We start from the raw sequence: 17,049 nt of genomic DNA, 5'->3' as shown, positions 1-17,049 counted from the left end.
AGAAAGTAAAAAAAAAATAGCATAAGAAGTACGTAAATAAGCCTAGTTTGGGTGTGGTTTTTCTCTCCATATTTTATTCAAGTGCTTCTCTTATATGCCCATGGTCCAGTTCAAATGTTAAAATATCTGAAAGGGCTAAGATGTTGCAACTAGAAGGAGTCTAGTTGTATTTTCCATTGTGCGAAGGGGAATACCCATGACCTTTACTATATTGGAGTTCAATTTAAAGCCTTTATTGAAGATGTATATGTTCAGGCTCATGGGCATGTTATTTCAATCTTACAGATGTTATTTCTATCTTACAGATGCTATGCTCCAAAGAAATGTGACACAGACTCAGAAGAATTTCAAGTTGCTGCAGCATGAAAGAGAATTGAATCAATTCATTGCTGATGTTGACAACATGCTAACTTGGTTACATGAAGTGAAGGGAAATCAGAGCAAATTACAATCTTCTCAAGGGAAGATTAGCAGTTTAGATTTCATTATTAAGCATCACAGGGTAATATATATTTAGTGGATACAAATTTAAATATCTCTCATCTGAATATATACTGCTGAATTATTGATTTTTATGTTTTTTTATTTTCCTTCATTTTGTGGCATGGATATTAACATGCATTGGAATCCTTCATGAACTAGAGATATAGAACAATATGTTGATAATGATTAACAAATTCTTGACCACAAAATGAAGTTCCCACAAACAAGCTTAGTTTTCCCACCACCATGATGTCTCTAGGACTCTTCACTGTGGTGAGGGAACGGTTAAATGGGGACTCCACTGTATCTTTGGTTGACATGAATCTGATAAAAATATATTATTTTCAGGATTTCTTAATGCAGCTTGAATTGAAAAAAGCAAGAGTTCAGTCCCTGAATCTTCTTGGAAAAGATTTTATTGATATCAGAACTGAGAAAGGTCGAAGGCTACATGATAGACTGAGGGAAGTAAATTTTCACTGGGATGAACTGTGCTCAAAGGCAAATATTCTACAGAGAGAACTACAAGAAGCACTTATGCAATGTCAGGAATTCCACCACACCATTCATGATCTACTTCTTTGGTTAGAAAGTGTTGAGAATAAAATACAGCAGTGTGAACCAATTAAATTAACAGTAGATGAGACTGCCATGTGGTCCAAACTCAGAAATCTTAAAGTAAGTTTATACTGAGAATTAATGGAATCATTTGTAACTCTGAACATTTAAACTCGCCTAATATGAAAGTTCAAATGTTCCAAGCTTCTGAAACATCTCTGTATGATCAAGGTGAATCAGGACTGATAGGGCCCGACAAAATAAAGATTTATTGAACATGAATACAGTTTTTTTTCAAAAGAATATATACATGGTCATCCTCATGTAGTGTATAGATTCAAGAAAGTTTGAAATATCATCTTAAGGTTGGGCTGTGATAGGTATGCAAAATTTTACATTGTAGTAGTTTTAAACAATATTTTCAAGAACAACAATGCCATATAGTTGTTACAATTATTAGCCAAAATTATATGCATTTTCCACATCAGATGTAGAGATCCTCATCTCATTGGGTCATTTATCATCATAATTGTTTTCCTCTTTTATGAAAATGAATACTTTAGATTGGATGTATAGTGGAACATTTTCTCAATAGTGCTATTAATCTCCATTTAATGGTCAATGCCCTAGTCATTGACATGGTGTGTTTGATATGTCTGATGGCAGGTGTCAACAAGCGTGCATGTCAGAGGATGAGAATGATGTTTTGTCCTACACAGTTTTGTTTACAAGTATTATTTAGCAGAACATCATTACATAATATGTGGATTTGAATCTCTAAATGAAGTAGCACTCTTATCAAATGAATTTTCAAATAATTAGAGAATTCTATGTTAATTATGCAACATTAACTGCAATTGTAAAGTCAACAAAATTGAATGAGATATTACTTTATTAGTTACATAGTTGATTGGTTATAAGCCTGTACAGTAGGCTTTAAATAAAATTAATTTGTTTGATGTATTATGACCGACCCGTAAAATTTGCCTCTACCCAATCATTTTTTCAGCACTTCTAAATTTTAATTATTATTAGCTCTTCTGAGCCAAAGGCTCAAAGAGCTATTGCTATGGCCATTTGTGCGGTGTGCGTAAACTTTTTAGAAAAAGGGCTATAACTCAAGAACCCCTTGGCCAATTTTTTTCAAATTTGTTACAGGGTATCATTGGCCCAAGGGCTTTCATACATACTAAATAAAGGGATGTGACCCTTTAACAAGGGGAGATAATCAGGAAAATACAAACAAAAGTAGTGGTTGCTAAAAAATCTTCTTCTCAAGAACCACATGGCAAATTATCACCAAACTTACACATAAGGATGAGGATATGTTGTAGATTAAAAATTGTTCAAGGCATTACCCTGGGGCAAAGGGCATGGTCTCAAGGTCACTTCAAAGTTGACCTAAATTTAAAATTTTTTAAAATTCCTTAAATCTTAGATATTTTAGTCATTATAAGGACTAGGATCATCAAATTTTGACAGTTGATGCATCTTAGGACCTTGTGTCAAGTTGTCTCAAAAGTAGGTCACGGTGACCTACTTTTTGAATTTTGCAGGTATTTATTTTAAAATTAATTTTGATGCATATCTTGGACACTTTGAAGCCTATGATCATCAGTTGGTGGATCATGGGACCTTGAAATGCGTCAACTGAAAAATAGGTCACCGTGACCTACTTTCTGAATTTCATGGCTTATCATTTATAGATATATTTTAAGTTGTTATTTCAAATACCGACAGGTTTAGAATCATCAAATCTTGTAAGTTGATGCATCTTGAGGCCTTGAAACATATTTATAAAAAAAAAGTAGGTCACAGTGACCTACTTTTTGAATTTTGCAGATATTCAAATTTCACATTTTCAATTTTAGATGCATATTTTGGGCACTGTAAAACCTAGGATCATCAAACTTTGTCAGTTGATGCGTCTTCAGTCTTCGGTTTGTGTCGACCAAAAAGTAGGTCACCGTGACCTACTTTTGGTATTTGACAGCTAAATTACTATATTTCAGACACTATTTGACCTACAATCATCAAACTTTGTCAGTTGATGCATCTTGAGTCTTCGGAGTGTATCGACCAAAAAGTAGGTCACTGTGACCTACTTTTGGCATTTGACAGTTATATTTATATATTTCAGTCACTAATTGACCTACAATCATCAAACTTTGACAGTTGATGCATCTTGCTTCAATGGAGTGTGTCGACCAAAAAGTAGGTCACCTTGACCTACTTTTGGAATTTGACGGCTATATTTATATATTTCAAATACTATTTGACCTACAGTCATCAAATTTTGTCAGTTGATGGGTCTTGCATGTTCGAAGGGTTTCGACCAAAAAGTAGGTCAACTTGACCTACTTTTGGAATTGGACACCTATATTTATATATTTCAGATACTATTTGACCTACAGTCATCAAACTTTGTCAGTTGATGCGTCTTGCATGTTCAAAGGGTGTTGACCAAAAAGTAGGTCACCTTGACCTACTTTTGGAATTGGACGGCTATATTTATATATTTCAGATACTATTTGACCTACAGTTATCAAACTTTGTCAGTTGATGGGTCTTGCATGTTCGGAGTTCGCTGACCAGAAAGTAGGTCACCATGACCTACGATTGGAATTTGACAGCTATATTTCAATATCCAGATACTAATTGGCTTAAAATCATCAAACTTTGTCAGTTGATATTTCTTGGGTTCTCAAAATGTGTAAACCAAAAAGTAGGTCACATTGACCTACTTTTTTTGAATTCTTAGGATTAACTAAAGATTTAGAATACTAAGAGGCTAAGAATAGAAATGGTGGGGTTGTACAATTTATCAGAAGAGCGATTCTAGGCCCTTGGGCCTCTTGTTTTTTTAGCTCTACCTGAGCTGAAAACTAAGTGAGCTTTTCTGATCCATTTCTGATCCATTGTCTGTCAATCTTTAAACTTTTTACATTTTCAACTTCTTCTCCAGAACCACTGGGCTAATTTCAACCACACTTGGAAAAAAGCATCCTTGGGTGAAGGACTTTCAAGTTTCTTCAGTTGAAGGGCCATGCCCCTTTCAAAGGGGAGATAATCACAAAAATGCAAAAATAGGGTGGTGCCATTTAAAAATCTTCTCAAGAACTACTGGGCCAGAAGAGCTGCAATTTACATGAAAGCTTCCTCACAGCTCTACCAAGCCCCTATCTTTGCTCCTCAAAAATATTAACAGCTGTGAAGTACAAACTTCAAATTTACTGTGTGACTACATATACCAGAAGTGGTGTAATCAAATGTGGATTCTAAAAATTCTTCTAAACTTTTAGTAAACTTGAAATCACAAAACTTTTCTCAAATCAACAACATCAAAACATATGACTTTTCAACACTTTACACGACCATTCCTCACAATAAATTAAAGACTAGACTTTTTGACATCATAGACAATTGCTTCTTCAACAAAAATGAAAAACGGAAATATTCATATCTAGCGATTAGTCATCCAAAAAATTATTTTGTTAAACACCACTCTGATTCTACGCACAAGTACTATGAAGTTGAAATAAAAAATATGCTAGAATTCTTCATTATATTTGTGGTCTTTGGTGATCAGGTCTTCCAACAGTCTGTTGGAATTCCCATGGGTATTAATTGTGTTCCTTTGCTAGCTGACCTTTTTTATATTCATATGAAGCAGAATTTATTCAAAAGGTTCTACATGAGAAGAAAAAATTTCTTGCTGTGGCTTTCAATTCGACATTTAGATTATTGACGACGCTTTATCTATTAACAATAGTAACTTTCATTCATATGTCGATTTAATATATCCCTGTGAACTCGAAATAAAAGACACCACTGAGTCGTCCACTTCTGCTTGATACTTAGATATTTTATTGAAAGTAGATAATAACGGCAAACTAACAACTCAACTTTATGACAAGAGGGATGATTTCAGCTTCTCCATTATTTATGTAGCAATATTCCATTATCACCTCCATATGGTGTTTATATCTCTCAACTGATGCGATGCAAGAGCTTGTTCTGCGTATGGTCAGTTTTTAAATGGAGACGAGCTACTGACAAACAAGTTGATAGTAATGGGGTTTCAACAGTCTCGTTTAATGTCAGCATTTTGCAATTCTATGGTTGTTATAATGATCTAGTTTGCCAATACAACCTATCATTGGGTCAAATGCAGTCTGACGTGTTTCATGCCGAATGTTAGCCCGTTCTTGGCACACTGATTTTGACTACAGATAACTCCATTTACCTGATCAAGATATAGGGCTCACAGCGGGTGTGACCGGTCGACAGGGGATGCTTACTTCTCTTAGGCACCTGATCCCACCTCTGGTGTGTCAGGGGGTCCGTGTTTGCCCAACTATCTATTTTGTATTGTTTATGGGAGTTATGAGATAGATCACTGTACGTTATCTTTACCTTTCATAGTGCAGATTCAAGTTTGTAAATGTCATGTCCCCTGGGGGTAGGTTGGAGCCACAATAGGGATAAAAGTTTTACATGTGAATATATAGGGGGAATCTTCAAATGTGGTCCACGGTGACTCAGGTGAGCGATGTGGTCGATAGGCCTCTTGTTTGTTGTGATTCTCAGGTGATCGTTAAGGCATGATTATGGGCTCTATTCTTGAATGTAAACAATCCATGAAATCACGTATGCAAATTATGAAATGAGCCTAATTCAAAAAGGAATTCTCATAGGCAGATGACAGGGGCTAATTTGTTACGAGGTACATATGTCTTAATTACAACTATAGCTCATGTCATGATTTTTTAAATTCTAAACAAAATTAAGTAATTGACTATATACAAACATTTTTGTGAAATCAATATTGTTGCACTTTTCTATTCAAGGGTTTGAAAGCTGATTTAGAAAACAACAAGGAAAAAATTTGCTCACTGAGAGAAACTGCAGACCAGCTTCTAATCAACACAGAATCTGTGGATATGACAACCATTCGTGACAAAATGCATATCATTGCTAACAGACAGAATGCACTAGTGAAGCTATGCTCATCATACATAGCTAACATGGAGGATATATTGCAAGTTCCAAAGCCATCAATAGCAGAGGTAGGTATTCATTATAAGCATTCATTTTGAGTGATTGGGTATATGATTTAGAAATTTACAATACTTTAATGACAAATTGGTGTGCATACAAAAAGAAATTTTACATTATAATTTTGACACAAGTAAGTCTTATTAAAATCGTAATGTATATCTGTGTTCCTTCAGAGTCTCTTTTAGATGGAACAAATACAGAACTTGCAAGTTTCTCCTGACGACCATATTTAGCATCATTACAATACTTGTTCCACTGATAAAAACAGTTTAAGATTGGTCATCATCTAATGCACAGTGAAATTTCATGAAAAAGAAGAATCAACTTTACGCAGATTGTTATTTACATACTCGATGATGACAATATGGTTAGCACTCTCGCTTCTCATGGCTGCTGTTTGAAATTGATCCTTGTAATTGGCAGTGGTTGTATGTGAAAGAGATTATTGTCAATCACTCGGGTATGAGGGTTTCGTTTGGGTAATCCACTCCCCCCCCCCCCCCACACACACACACACACACATCAATGACCCCTTTGTGTCGTTACCTCAGCCAACAGAAGGCATTGATGTAAGTTGTAGAGCTTGTTTATTATCATTATTATCAAGTTTCCGGATTTTAACCAAATTTATTTTCTAAGATGAATTGAGGATCCTGAGTCCATTTCTAACATCAAAATTTTGACCTGAGTCCATTTCCAACATGTAAGGTGTTCGGGGACATTTGTGATGCCATCCTAACACAGTTATAGCTTGTAATTCTTATTAAGGTCTTCCGTCTTCAACAGATGACCTTATTGCTATTCTTTAATTTTTTTTTTCTAACTCGAATACTCAAAAATGCGTGGACAGATTTTCATGAAATTTTCAGGGATGGTAGATATTGATCTAGCTCAGAGAGAATTTCAGTTTGACCGAGATTTCGTCGATTTTTCAGAGGGTCTCATTGTCCAGGACTTTTCTTTGAAACCATTCATTACAAGTTAAGAGGCTGAATTTTTCAGGGATTTAAGAATTTCATTTATATTGGTTAAACGGCATCAACGCTTGCCTGGGTGTGAAAATTGAACTTTAAAAGGCGCGTTTTAATTTATAACTCTTAAACTCTTAAAAATGTTTTAATAAAACGTATAGGATAAATGTTGTACAGTTTAGTGAGATCTTTTGAACACTTTGAAGAAAGAGGCCCACGGGCCTCATGGCTTGCCTGAACAGCCAAATTTGTGTTGCAATGATAACTTTTTTCTCAAGAAACTTTTGATAAGACATGTAGAATAAAAGTTTTTCACTTTTGCAAGATCTTTTTAACAATATCAAGAAAAAAGCCCACAAGTGTCAGGGCTCGCCTGAACAGTCGAATCTGTCACAATTAATAACATTTTACCCGAGAAACAAGATATAGAGAACAAAAGTTGTTCATTTTTGCAGGATCTTTCAAACGTTATCAAGAAAAAGGCCTGCAGGTCTCGTGGCTTGCCTGAACAGTCAGATTTGTGTTGCATTCAATAACTTCTCTTGAGAAACTTTTGATAAGACATGTAGAACAAAAGTTGTTCAGTTTTGCAAGAACTTTCGAATGATATCAAGAAAAATGCCTGCAGACCTCATGGCTTGCCTGAACAGTCAAATTGGTGTTGCAATCATTGACTTATTTCAAGAAACTTATATTACATATTGATTAGAAATTGCTCAGTGAGATCTATCTAATGATAACAAGAAACAGATCCACGAGCCTCTTGGCTTGACTGAAATTTCAAAATTATGCTTTTGAAACAAAACTTGCATGGTACAATTTGTAGTTTCAGAAAATGTGATACTTAACGGAATTTAAATCAGAAACTAGCGGTTTCAGAGAAAAACTTAGAAAAATTAGTCTTTCAATGTCCTGATATATCTTGCTTATGAATCAAGTGTTTGATATGTTCGAAACCAGAAGTTGTCCAAAAACTGAGTATTTTTCATCGAAACTCTCAGGGATGATTCCTGCACGCTCAGTGTGGAATTTTCAGTTGTTTTATGGATTTCCGAGATACTGGAAATATAAAAAAAATTAAAAATGGAAATTGTTTAAAATTGATAACTCATATCTCTTTACAGGGCTCAACATTAACTTCTTTTCCTACTTGTCCATTCGGACAAGGGACAAAGATATTTACTTGTCCGAACTTCAACTTCACTTGTCCGAAGAAGAAAAATGATCTAAATATTGTCAACTTAAAAACTGTATTTAATTTACTTAAGATATTAGTCCATTGTTATACCTGCTTGATTGATTTTTGATCTTATTCTTTTGATAAAAACAACAAACACATAAAACAAAACTTTATTTAGACTTCCTATCTTGAATCAATGACTTCGTAAGATCCATGGATGATTGAAAGTAATACGCAATAAGTGAACACCGATCCCGATCGAGTGTGACTCAGCTAGTTTACATAGCGATTGATATCGGGATTGAAGTTCATTTTTCATGATTTACTTCCAACTCTGAACTACCGATAAACTTTTCACCAAATTGTTTGGAGACTTCTTTACATAAAAAAAAGCACTTGTCCAATCGGACAAGTGCCCATCAATACTCACTTGTCCGAAATGTTTTTCCACTGATACCGGACAAGCGGACAAACGTTAATGTCGACCCCTGGTTTATCGCTTCATTTTTAAGAATTTAGGTGCTTCATGCTTTCATGTAGAATCGTTCTTCACTAATTGAATTATCCCAGTGAAGATCATATGTCATCAGAAATCGCAACAAGTTCATGTCTAGGTTTCTTATTATTATTCCTCTTCATTTCTAGCATCAGTATTTCATTTCAATGAATTTTCAAATGTTTCAAAATAGCTATACCCAAAAATGAAATTTGTTGGATTTCAACCAAATTTTTTTACTAGGGTGAATTGAGGATCCTGTGTCCATTTCTTGTATAAATTTTTCTTCTGCCGACATGGGCGATGTGTTCGGGGACATTTGTGTTGGCATCTGAATGCAGTTATAGCTCGTTATTATTCCTTAAAATTTCTTTAGTGAGAAATTTGTCTGTGCAATTTTATGAAAGTGCTTCGACAAATTCAATTCAAATTTTGTGTGCAGATAGGGGCCGTCATGAGGAAGGGTGCAATCATTTTCCAAATTTTCAAAATGGCCACCAATTCAGAATGACTGCCAAAAATGATGGTTTCCAGATTTTAACTAAATTCTATTTCTAGGGTAACATGATGACCCCCGAGTCCATTTCCATCATCAAAAAAGTATTTTGTGCCACCATTTTCAAAATGGCTATTGTATACGGAAATATTTCAACCTGTAAAAAATCTATAACATTTGGGTTCTGGAGTCAATTGAGGGCCTTCAGTTCATTTTTAGCATCAGTATTTCTTTTCATTCAATTTTCAAATGTTTCAAAATAGCCACCATTTCAAAATGGCTACTTAATAAATCAAGTTTGTTGGATTTCAACCAAATTTAGTTTCTAAGGTGAATTGAAGATTCTGAGTCCATTTCTGGCGTGAAGATTTTTTTCTGCTGCCATTTCCGACATGGGCAGGGACATTTGTGTTGGCATTCCAGCATAGTTACAGCTTGTCTTATCTTGTTTTTCAAATGAAACTGAGATATACTATCAGAATGTATACCTTTTTCTCAGCTGCAGTCGAGATCATGGGACGACCCTCTGCAACACGAAGAAGACAGGAACAAGTATTATCGCACGCCTTTCAATATTTGTCAAAATAAGTCTGTATATATTGCATGAAATGGTGGTAGTCCTTTGTGTCGACATTCTTGTATTTTGAAACATATACCTTCCTTTGTTTTGTTTGTAATTAAGGATCCTATATACACCAATTGATAAAACGTTTGAACAACCAGACTGATAATTCTTTAGACATATATATAAAGAGGTCATCCATGATAGTATTTTCATCATAGGGTACAGGTTTTCTTATTCCATAAAAGAATCCTAAAATTTGGAAAATTATGTTTATATAAACCAGAAAATTATATACCTTAAAAATAATTTTTTAGCACTATCCATGGGCAAATCACTATAAGCATAAAAAAGTGCACAAACAAGTATTCCATCTTTTGGGAAAATAATTTTAATCTTGATGTTCTTTAATTTCAATATCAAATGTCTACCCTCTCTTGTTGATATTTAAGAAATCATTCATTAAAGCACAACAATTATTGATTAGCTTATAATGAAAATGTATATATACTCTTTTTGAAACTCATAATTGTGTACTGTATAAAGGTTCCTTAATTCATTCAAAATTATAGAATGTAAGCATGTGCTGGCACACATTAAAAACAGAATCTTGGGAGAGAATGCTTTATTCCAATATCATTTTGACTAATTATTTAAGTGCATGTGTACTAGTAAAGGTTTGCTGTCATATGTATGAGAATAAAATTGTACAAAACGGTATTGTTTTGATTACTTCATCGTTTTAAGCTCACCTGAGCCATGACTTCAAGTAATGTTTCCCAATATGTAATTCAAAATAAAAATGAACTTTCAATCTAATAACTCAGTGCCTGTATAAAAAAAAAAACCCAGCTGTTTCATCACTTGTTCTGTTCCATAGGCTGAAGTGAACTTAAGATCTGTTGTTGTCACCCGTTTTTATACGGTTTTATAGTATTATGACACAGTGATGTCTGTATGTTTGTCCTTACGTCCATTTATTCTATGTCCTTACGTCCGTTTATTCGTCCATGTGGCCATCTGTCTGTTTGGGGTTTTCTGTTTCTATTTTCATTTCTCTGTCACATATCAAGCTGAAACTTGCTATGTAACTTCTTTGTGGGTCACTAGATCATGTTGCAATTTCTATCTTTGAAACTTGAAACTTTGTTATTTCACTAAGACACTCCACATGGAGCATAATAGTACAGAAAAGGTAAGATCGACAACAATGTTGAACACAATGAATGAAACACAACAGGAAGGTAATATCATAAAATATGGACAGTACTAATTTGATAAATTTGGCATGTCCTATCGTAGTATATTTGTCTTTACAGTTCATTAATTCACCATTTAGCTAATAGTATTTCGACAAGTGTTTTGGCAAGAATGTACACCTTTCATGGAGAAAATGAGTACAGTTGAACAGATAATGGAATTCATCGCCTAGTTCTAGTTTGTTACAAAGAATACATAATCGTTAAGACCTATCAATACTTAAAAACCTACCAGATTCAACTGGCAATTTATGGCTACTACATCTAAAGCGACAAAAATTATACACAAAATCAAGTGGTAGTGTAGTTATATAATTTTCAAAACCAAATGTTGTCTTGTACATACTAACGGTGATTAGAACACTTGGATGAGATATATATTTCATCTTCCAAGTTTCGACAAAAGAGTCATACAAAGACTGCTTAACAATTGTAACAGTAGCATAATTTTCTAGATTTACTTAATACATAGAACATAGTTTTCCTTGCTTGTTGTACAAGTCTGTCTTTGTTAGATTTGAAACAACCCTTTCTAGAAAATTTAATACCTAAATATTGAAAATCAGAAATTCATCAACTACAGACCATTGTTCACCATTAAAATTAATTCTTACAAAAAAATGGCAACTCTGGTTTTCTCGGGATTTACCCTCAGGTTCAAAGTCTGACAATATAAGAACATTTCAATTTCGACTTCTCTTGCTGGAGTTCTGCCCCTTTAATCGAAAATTAATGTTATATGGAGGGTATGTAATTTGTCCGGCTAAACCTACAGTTTTTAAGTGAGGAACTTCTTATTTTACAGAGTATTTGTATGGGTATTGGAAGATGTGTATGTTGCTAGGCTTTTGATTTTCTTTAATTTTTCAGCAAATCTCGCATTGTTGAACTTTGTCATTTTTGAGGAAGTATTATAAAGTGAGTGCATGGTTTGTCCTTATAACTCCTCTCACAGTTTGTATAGGTATTGAAGATATGCATGTGGGAAAGATTTTTATTTTCATATAACCTTCTCACGGGGGTATTATGTACTGTTTACGGTACTCTTGTGGATTGTTGTTGTTTTTTTTGTAGGGGGTGGGGTGACATTTTTTACTTCTCCTCCAGGACATATAGAATATTGCTAATCAATCTTTTGTGAAAATGAATCTGGACTCAACAATGTTTTTCCTGTACAGGTTTTCATTGAAAAAAAAAATTATGTTTGATATAATGATTAGAATTTGATCATGTTGTAAAAAGTGGAATAGATGCGTATGTAATCAGGGATATTAAGGGGCTTGATCCCTAAATCTTTAAAAGTCCTCTATCTCACCTACAAGGAATATTTCAACATTACAGAAAAGAAAATCATCAATTTTACTTATAAGATGCCAAGCATTCAGATGGCAAAATCAGATTTCTTAGGGGATCTTTGGATCTGGCCCTTGAATTAGTACACTATGTGCTATGAAAATTGAAGTGAAATTTCTATTTATCTAGAGGTCTACAGTTTGATAGCTAGAAAAAGAAGCAAAACCCTAGCATGAGTGAAACAAAATATTAAATTGAGATTTGTAAAGGAAACCAGTAGAATCTAGTTAAATCAATAGAATTATTGGATATTATGTAACTGGATATTAGGGGGTTCGCCCTTAATTTTTATGCCTTATGTCTCTTAGATGAAAAATATTTCAATAGATATTACAGAAGAGAACATGGTGATTTCGAGTCTTTTAAAATAGTTCCATGTATCGAAAGATCAATATTGAGTCTTGTAAGGGATATTGTGACTGGCTCCTAAAATAGATATATTGTAAGACATTGAAAGCTATTTAAACATTTTTTTATATTATTGAAACAGAATGATCAACATTTTGAGCTCTATCATGTAATGCCTAGGTAGAGCCTACTGGTCCACTTAGATTTAACGTCTATACTTTTATACAAACGCCACCAATAATACTACTCTCATCTAATCTAATATTAGATGATAGACCATATTAAAACATGCTAAACCACAAGAGCTTCTGAAGAGTTTCCTCAATATGTAAAAATTCATAATAGTTTTTTGATTCAGTAACTTTTTTTTTCAGTTCAACACCACCAGGTGAAAGGCATTCCCGATTAATCTCCAGATCTTTAGTGGCTGCCTTTCCTCTTCAGTGCCTGTTTCTATTGATGCTCGGTTTGGCCAGTTTGGTTCCGGTCTGTGAGGATGACTATAGCTGTGATCTAATTAACAATTTCAGCCGGTCATTAGGACCAATGTTACGTTACTTTGACGGGCCGCCGCCCGTGTAGATTACTACATGTTAATCACAAAGATTCGTGTAATATGTATGTTCCCCCAAAGTAGTTTTGTAATACATGTATATTGTTTTTACTCTGTTTATTGTTATCATTTTGATTATAAGTTTATCCAAACCTAATTTTCTCTGTTTTAGGGTTTCTGATTAAAGAGTATTGATGGAATGTGAATTTCATTAATTACAAGAAATTCTGTACATGCATATATGTGAATTGTGATTGATGAATAATGAATTCAAATGCAACTGAATATATGTGTTCTTTTTAAAGTATGTCTGCACTGGAATAGTCATTTATATCATGCATTGCGCATGTCCATGAAGAATGATATGACGTTGCATTGGTTTGGAGCATATAAATGACATCATTCAATCGCCTGTATCTCGACAACAAATTGGAGTTGGGGGGTTCAAACTTGTAAATATTATTTTTTTAGACCATTGCCACCAATTTCAAGTAAAAATCTCATTTTCGATAAAAATGTCCTTAGACCCCTTTTATATTCATATATATATAGAGAGAACACTGAATTGACCAACAACACTAACAATTGTAAAATTTTCGGACGACCTGTCCCTTCCTCGGGACAAACGGAAAAATATTACATAAGTAGAATATGTACAAAAAGGGACTAGCACTTAGAATTTCTTTCTTAATCTTTTTTTTTTTTTTTCCTGAACCGTTAAAAATATTCAAAGTAATTGTTTTCAGCATGCAAAGCGCAAACTAACCAGATGAAAATAATCAAGAAACAAATCGTCAATGTTAGAATAAATGTGAAATCGAAAGGTTTGTACCTTTTTCATGTGTACACAATTCTAAAAAAAAAAACTTTGCAAACATAAAGGACTACATGTACATTGTATATGAAGCAGTGATTATATTTTACATTTACATATCCAGTGTTTTTGCCTTCCGTATCTTTACCAATTGAAATGAGAAAACTTATTGACGCGAGCGTAAAATTCGGCCGTAACTACTTGATATATCAAAACTACAATGTATGTAAAATTGAAGATAACGAACAGTGATCAATCTCATAATACCATAAAGTATAATATATAATCACCAGAAGTGATGTTTTCATGGCCACCAGGACAAGGGAATGAGCTGAACAGTGGTCACAAGAATCTATCGAATACTATAGTGCTACGCGTCGATGAGGAGTATTTTTATGGTAGATCAGTGACATAGATATTGAAATTACTGTATCAGAAAGAACTTTGGGTTGGGTGACGATAAAAGCCAAATTTATGAGCTATTTTGAATCGAGTTTTTGAATAAAATTTCGTTTCATTCCTCGTGTTTTTTTATGAGGGGTGGTATGGTATAATTCCGTCCCGTTTACAGGTCGTCGTTTTCCATTCCGTTTTGTAGCATCATCCATTCAAAGAACTGCTAGACTACAACGATTAGATATTTTATATAGTGCAGTATTTATCAAGGTTTTAGTACTTTGGAGGACAATCTGCCGAAACTATATAGATGAAAGAAACGCAGGTTGTTTTGTGTGTGTTATTTGTTTATTAGATGACCACTTTCGCTAGAAGTATAATTGAAATACTCCGACGTCACAAAAATATATCGATCGTTTATTGCTAAAGGAATTGGAATGTTACAAATGTCAAAGCCAGTAAATAACTACTTCAAGGGCTATTCTGACTTAATTGTTTGTTCTGTTAGTCTGTTGATTTGCAGATAAACAAAATATGTATAGTGCACAGCAGTCATCTCGTCGTTTCGGTCATGACATCTTTTGAAAGAATCGTATACAATCTCTGTTGGTCAGATAGGAAATCATATAAAGGTAATGAAACTATTAGATATCAAGAAACAATCCTATCTAAGGCATCGAGTGTTTGTTTTCATCTCTCGATCTGAGAGTTTTCTCTCGTATTGAGAGGTCATCAACTGTAGGAAAAGTGCCTATCATTAGCACATACGGCCGTAACAGTGAGGGTTCTTTAACGTGACCACGACACATACTCATCCGAGAGACCCACAACTCTCACTTCTAAAAGCGTTTGGAGAATTTTGACGAAGCCTACAGCGGGACCTCTCGGTCACGAAGCAAACGCTCTGACTACTTGTCAGAAGAACGATATCGAATATGCAGTGTTAAAATATACATGTCGTACTTAATGATGCGTAGATCAACACTCGACGAGAACTTGACATAGTTTTTACTTTTAAAACATACATGTATGTATTTATGATTTAAAATATAACTTCCCCATATGGCTTTTCCATAAATTTCTCGAAATTCATGTCATCTGCATATTAATCAACGCTGTAGAATTTTGGCTCAAATGTTCGGCTTGCAAATGTCCATGCGGAAAATGTAACATACAGCCTGTTTATTGAAACAAGAAGTACGTTTCCGAATTTAACAGGTCATATACAGAAGAACTAAATTTACTGCATCCTGTAACCAAATTTTCTGACCTACTAACACTTTTACCAATATTTCTTGGTTATTTGTTTACAAGCCTTATATTCTGGGTTCAATCGTGCTCTTGTGCACGTAGTAAACTGTATAAATAGAAATGTGATGCTATTTTCTTCCTGTCCTCAAATGATTGGTGGGTAAATGATAATCGATTAATCAGGATAATCTAGAAGACATGGTCGCCTACCGATTTAATCATCAATTATTATAATAATTCAAATATCTTAAAGGATACGAAAAACTAAACAATTTTTGCCTATTTTCTTTATAATTGAGATTGTGACAAGTGGTATAAACTATTGATTTTCCGTGAATTTATTTACAGAATATGGTTGTATTATATATGACAGAGTCATGGAGAAATAAGTGAATAAATCTAAACCCGTGCAGACTTTGTCTGTTGCCGAGCTGCTTGTTTGCACGTTCCCTTCCGTAGACTTTCACTCAGGTAAATATTTAGGTGAAGCGCCTTGAATTTTAATTTATGTACAACGCTTGTGTCGATTCTAGGTACCGTGACACGGAACCTCCGATTTTAAGATCATATCCGAAAGACACATTTCAATTTCAGTCCATTGCCATCAGAATATCGTCTTCGCTATAGCCAAGGGTGACGATACTCAGTGTTGGTCTTTCACCGTGTATCGTCACCCTTGGCTAGCGAAGATGTCAGAAGACGTACTAAGTCTGAACATTGTCAGTAGGAGATGTACTAAGTCTGATGTCAGTAGGAGATGTACTAAGTCTGATGTGAGTAGGAGATGTACTAAGTCTGGTGTTAGTAGGAGATGTACTAAGTCTGTTGTTAGTAGTAGATGTACTAAGTCTGATGTCAGTAGGAGATGTACTAAGTCTGATGTCAGTAGGAGATGTACTAAGTCTGATGTCAGTAGGAGATGTACTAAGTCTGTTGTCAGTAGATGCACTAAGTCTGATGTCAGTAGGAGATGTACTAAGTCTGATGTCAGTAGGAGATGTACTAAGTCTGCTGTCAGTAGATGTACTAAGTCTGATGTCAGTAGATGTACTACGTCTGATGTTAGTAGGATAGTACTAAGTCTGAACATGTCGGTAGACCTGTGACGAAGTCTGGTGTTAGTAGACCTGTGACGAAGTCTGGTGTTAGTAGGAGATGTACTAAGTCTGATGTCAGTAGAAGATGTACTAAGTCAGATGTTGGTAGGAGACGTACTAAGTCTGTTGTCAGTAGATGTACTAAGTCTGATGTTAGTATGAGATGTACTA

General features: G+C 34.4%; 1 protein-coding gene across 3 annotated transcripts in view; it reads left to right on the top strand.

Moving 5' to 3' along the window:
* The window catches only part of LOC125652301 (nesprin-1-like), a 120,834-nt gene extending 107,229 nt beyond the window's left edge, over window positions 1-13,605 (top strand). For 2 of the 3 annotated variants that reach the window (XM_048881376.2, XM_048881377.2), the window contains 5 exons: window positions 306-502; window positions 832-1,161; window positions 5,892-6,110; window positions 9,745-9,797; window positions 13,142-13,605. In XM_048881376.2, coding sequence (XP_048737333.2) covers window positions 306-502; window positions 832-1,161; window positions 5,892-6,110; window positions 9,745-9,797; window positions 13,142-13,349 — 1,007 coding nt within the window. In that variant the 3' untranslated portion in view covers window positions 13,350-13,605. The remainder of the gene's footprint in view (window positions 1-305; window positions 503-831; window positions 1,162-5,891; window positions 6,111-9,744; window positions 9,798-13,141) is intronic. The other variant, XM_048881378.2, reaches the window with a different exon arrangement.
* Window positions 13,606-17,049: the final 3,444 nt, after the last annotated feature.

This window comes from Ostrea edulis, chromosome 5 (genome assembly GCF_947568905.1).
Source record: "Ostrea edulis chromosome 5, xbOstEdul1.1, whole genome shotgun sequence".
Classification (NCBI taxonomy): domain Eukaryota; kingdom Metazoa; phylum Mollusca; class Bivalvia; order Ostreida; family Ostreidae; genus Ostrea; species Ostrea edulis.
Note: the sequence above shows the minus strand (reverse complement) of the source record. Positions and strands in the feature narration are given on the sequence as shown.